This window comes from Helianthus annuus, chromosome 17 (genome assembly GCF_002127325.2).
Source record: "Helianthus annuus cultivar XRQ/B chromosome 17, HanXRQr2.0-SUNRISE, whole genome shotgun sequence".
Taxonomy (NCBI): domain Eukaryota; kingdom Viridiplantae; phylum Streptophyta; class Magnoliopsida; order Asterales; family Asteraceae; genus Helianthus; species Helianthus annuus.
In genome coordinates this window covers 142,367,139-142,369,972 of record NC_035449.2, presented here as the reverse complement: position 1 = coordinate 142,369,972, position 2,834 = coordinate 142,367,139, and the positions used below count along the sequence as shown (strand labels likewise).

Here is a 2,834-nt window from a genome sequence, read left to right as displayed (position 1 = left end):
ATACGTCGGTCATCGTCCTATCTAAAGTTTCAAAGACATGTTTGTGTACCATCGGTGCTTCGTCCCATATGATTAATTGGGTTTCCTTTAATAATCTGGCAATATCACTATTTGGCTTAATATTGCACATTGAATCCTCAGTTAGATTAATGGGGATATGGAACCGAGAATGAGTTGTCCTTCCACGGGAAAGTAATAAGGAAGCAATACCACTTGAAGCCACATTTAAAACTATTCCATTTCTACATCGAACAGCTGAAGCCAAAGTCTTCCATAAAAAGGTTTTTCCAGTTCCACCGTAACCATAGACAAAAAAAGGCCTCCTTTACGGCCTACAACTACTTCCATTATTTCATCAAACACCGCTCGTTGTTCATCTGTAGGAGATTAAAGCAAGCTGTTAAACTCAGCTTGTACTTCATCTAGGTTATGTGACAGCTCTTCATTGATCAGACGATTAGAAACATCACGTAAGGAATCGTCATCAGGGTACGACATAGTGACAAACCTTCGTAATGATGAACCATTGGAAATTAAATAGTTTTCAATTTTCAACAAAGTAAGGTTCTTAATCTGATATTCAGGAAGCACTAAACCTAATAAATCAAAAAATTAACATTATTAATTAAAAAATCAAAATGTAGTATGTGAAATAAAAAAGATAGACCAGAACCTGAAATATTTGTTTCTTTTTGACGTCTATAAACAATATCATCAGCTAAGTATTTCCACGTGTTCTCCCAAATAAATTCTGGCCGTGAAAGAGTATTTGACAAAAGCAGGGTAGCAAATAACGCTCGGAGATACCCAACATGTCCTTCAAAACTTGCTTCTTTAATTGCCTCAACGTATTCATTGTCATCATCTAAGAGTCCCATCGCATAGCAAGCTTCTCTAAAAGTCGGGAATAATTGACCGTTAACTGTACGTATCTCCTCGAATGATCTAGGCCCTTTAACTTTATTGAGTAGTATCCTCAAAAAATAAGGTTCGCCCAATGCAGGAGATACAGAATGAATCTGACCAACACACTGGTACGACTTACGTACCTGCCAACATCTATCTTTAAGTATCCGAACAAATTTGGAAGGAAACTCAACATAAGTCAGCTTTCTAGCATCTTCATTTGTCTCGTTCAACTTCATCCATTGAACAAATATTGAAGAAGCAACAAAAGGCTTGCTTAAAACATTATCAATATCGTCATTCGCACCATACACAACATTCTGTTGGCCCGGCAAATGAAAGGGAAGCCTCATAACAGCATGATACCTGTAATGAACCTCATTAGAGAATATTCTCCAGGATGCCTCACACGCTAAAATATATCTACAATCATAATACTCCTTGATCTCGTCTTTTGGCTTTTCCTTGATAGTTGAATTTGTATCACCAGAAACTACCGCAGTAGCCATATCAAGGCCTTTGTTAATGTACTTGAACAAATATTTCACTGAACCGGCTTGATTACACCATTCAACATTAATGTGTGCTTGATATCTTTTCAAAAGCCTTTTATTATAAGGAACAACATTTCTGTTGTCTAATCTAACACCAGATTTTATAATTGTATGACATGAATCTCTTCTTCTGTATACAGGAAAACCACTTGAATCAATAGTTGTATGTGGTGTGAATTTCTTCGGAAAGTTTATTGAACATCTTTTATCAACCATGCAAGGACAATTCAAATTAGCATTCCCACACGGACCATGAATCATATAATCAGTCACAAGAGAATAAAGTTCAGGATCTTCTTTTTTATCGGGAATCTCAGCAGAAATAAATGGATCTATGTGATCTATGGTTGGAAGTTTGTGATCGACCTTCATGAATAAGCATATATGTGCATGAGGAAGACCACGCTTTTGAAATTATACTGTATAAACAACTAAATAAAAAGGAAAAATAATCAGATATAGTAGTTGATAACCTTGATTACAAAATATACATCAGAGGATAAGATGTGAAAACGAAATAATATACCAGCGTTAATCTCATCGAAATACTTAGAATCCTTCAAATCTTTGAGTAAGGAATGAAGCTTCATTTTAACAATCTACACAATATGTCAGGCCTGTCTTCGGCTTTGATGGTTGAATCATTTAGAAATCTTTTTACTTCAGGCCACTTAGGATTACACGTTATAGTTATAAAGAAATCAGGGTACCCATACCACTTACATAAGCCCATTGCAACGAGGTAATTTTGTTGCATGAATCTTGCACCACCAGTAAATGAAGAAAGAAGTATAACAGGCTTTCTAGTATCTGTTAAAACTTCCTTACCTTTAGATTTATACTTTTGAAGATTCTCAAATGTTTCAGAGCAAAAGTTAGCTTGTTGCCTACGAATGTACTTTAGTCTTTCGCTCTCAATCATTGTGTACACATCAACTAAAAACTGTTGTAACAACCTTCGCCCATTTAAAATTAAGGAAAATCCATAAGTTCTATCCTGGATCCTATATGAAAAAAATTCTCTCATTGTGCACTTCGGTTTTATTTTCTTTTGTGTGGACATAAAATCTCTATTAGGAATATCAACTCTATAACCATCATCACCATATGGGAAAAGTAACGGATATTGCAGAGCAAGATACAATGGGTGTAATTCGCTAATACGCTGCAGCATTCCCGACTGAGTCTCGACAACAATATCACGATGGTCTATAGCTTTATCTCTGTCCCTGACAACCAAAGCAACAACTTCAGATGTGGTGGGTAAGTTAGATGTCCTGCCGTCTTTTTCTCTTCTATAAATAAGTCGCAGACTAAGGTTGGCCTCTGGAGATTGGTGAAAATGGTCTCTGACCATCCTATATGTCTTAACCA

General features: G+C 36.0%; 1 protein-coding gene across 1 annotated transcript; it reads right to left on the bottom strand.

Moving 5' to 3' along the window:
• Positions 1–387: 387 nt before the first annotated feature.
• LOC110870125 lies at positions 388–1,832 on the bottom strand. Its single transcript, XM_022119327.1, has 2 exons — positions 674–1,832; positions 388–596 (listed from the first exon to the last, which is right to left on the bottom strand). The coding sequence occupies exons 1-2, from the start codon at positions 1,830–1,832 to the stop codon at positions 388–390; spliced, it is 1,368 nt and encodes a 455-aa protein (XP_021975019.1).
• Positions 1,833–2,834: the final 1,002 nt, after the last annotated feature.

What these genes read in the sequence shown, in the direction of transcription:
- LOC110870125 (XM_022119327.1), bottom strand. Translation starts at nt 1,832, where the DNA reads ATGAAGGTCGATCACAAACTTCCAACCATAGATCACATAGATCCATTT. An exon ending in AAAAGAAACAAATATTTCAG is followed by an intron (nt 597 to 673) that starts GTTCTGGTCTAT and finishes TTGATTTATTAG; the next exon opens with GTTTAGTGCTTCCTGAATAT.